At 40.5% G+C, this 1,941-nt stretch overlaps 1 protein-coding gene across 1 annotated transcript; it reads left to right on the top strand.

The window, feature by feature from the left end:
• Positions 1–411: 411 nt before the first annotated feature.
• On the top strand, positions 412–1,727 carry LOC110584255 (kelch domain-containing protein 2-like). The gene is given in 2 exon segments (XM_044911781.1): positions 412–502; positions 505–1,727. Coding segments are annotated over 2 exon segments (1,137 nt in total). The 3' UTR covers positions 1,551–1,727.
• Positions 1,728–1,941: the final 214 nt, after the last annotated feature.

Here is a 1,941-nt window from a genome sequence, read left to right as displayed (position 1 = left end):
TCCCTGGGGAATTCTACCAAACATTCAAAGAAGAAATAATACCTATTCTCCTCAAGCTGCTTCAAAAAATAGAAACAGAAGGAAAGCTTCCAGACTCATTCTATGAGGCCAGCATTACCTTAATCTCCAAACCAGGCAAAGACCCCATCAAAAAGGAGAATTTCAGACCAATATCCCTGATGAATAATCCTCAACAAAATCCTAGCTAATAGGATCCAACAATACATTAAAAGGATCATCCACCACGACCAAGTGGGATTTATCCTTGGGATGCAAGGGTGGTTCAACATTCGCAAATCAAGCTGCCGCCTTCTGCTCACCTCTCACCGCTGTGCATTTCTTCCTTTTCCTTTGTCTCTTCCCCCCCTTTCGGGTGCAAGGATTGTTGGTGAACAAAAATGCAGCCTCAAGATGGCTGATGGCAACGAGGATCTGCGGGCGGACGACTTGCTGGCACCAGCCTACAAGGGCTATGTGTCCATGGAGCTTGCCTGCCCCATGCGAGCAATGGCCACATAGCCGTGGGCATCAGGTGCCACATGTTCCTCTGGGGCGGCTACAAGAGTAATCAAATCAGAGGATTATATGACTTTTATCTGCCTAGAGAAGAACTATGGATCTACAATATGGAGCCTGGAAGATGGAAAAAAGTTAACATGGAAGGAGATGTTCCTCCTTCCATGTCAGGAAGCTGTGCTGTGTGTGTAGACAGGGTGCTGTACTTGTTCGGAGGACACCATTCAAGAGGCAATACCAATAAGTTCTACATGCTGGATTCAAGGTCTACTGACAGAGTATTACAGTGGGAAAGGATTGATTGCCAAGGAATTCCTCCATCATCAAAGGACAAACTTGGTGTCTGGGTATATAAAAACAAGTTAATATTTTTTGGAGGTTATGGATATTTACCTGAAGATAAAGTATTGGGAACTTTTGAATTTGATGAAACATCTTTTTGGAATTCAAGCCACCCAAGAGGATGGAATGATCATGTACATATTTTAGACACTGAAACATTTATCTGGAGTCAGCTTATTACTACTGATGCTAGAATGAATGATTTTCACTATCTTAATTTGGACACATGGGAGTGGAACGAATTAATTGCACAAGGCATATCCCCAGTTGGCCAATCTTGGTACTCACTAACACCAGTTTCTTCAGATCATCTCTTTCTCTTTGGAGGATTTACCACTGATAAACAGCCACTGAGTGATGCCTGGACTTACTGCATCAGTAAAAATGAATGGATACAGTTTAATCATCCCTATACTGAAAAACCAAAATTATGGCATACAGCTTGTGCCAGTGACAAAGGAGAAGTAATTGTGTTTGGTGGGTGTGCCAATAACTTTCTTGTCCATCACAGAGCTGCACACAGTAATGAAATACTTATATTTTTAGTTCAACCAAAATCTCTTGTAAGGCTAAGCTTAGAAGCAGTCATTTGCTTTAAAGAAATGTTAGCCAACTCGTGGAACTGCCTTTCAAAACACTTACTTCACAGTATTAATCAGAGGTTTGATAGTAACAACACTTCAGGATCTTAAGGCTTCATAGATAATGCCTCTGATCACCTTGCATGGACAGCAATTCTGTAAACATCAGAGAGTGGCATCGTTTGTATAATTATATGCATTGTTGTAGTTTGCAGCTTTTTGGTTTTAATGTGCATGTGAATGGCCTAGAGAACTTATTTTTGTGTCTAAAGTTTACAATAAATGTATTTAACAACCCCCCCAAAAAAATATCTATGCTACCCAGAGTTATCTATACCTTCAATGCCATCCCAATCAAAATTCCAATGACATTTTTCAAAGTGCTGGAACAAACAGTCCTAAAATTTGTATGGAATCAGAAAAGACTCCAAATCGCCAAGGAAATGTTGAAAAAGAAAAACAAACCTGGGGGCATCACGTTGCCTGATTTCAAGCTATATTA

This window comes from Neomonachus schauinslandi, chromosome X (genome assembly GCF_002201575.2).
Source record: "Neomonachus schauinslandi chromosome X, ASM220157v2, whole genome shotgun sequence".
NCBI lineage: Eukaryota > Metazoa > Chordata > Mammalia > Carnivora > Phocidae > Neomonachus > Neomonachus schauinslandi.
The sequence above is the reverse complement of the archived record's forward strand: the minus strand, read 5'-3'. Positions and strand labels throughout refer to the sequence as shown.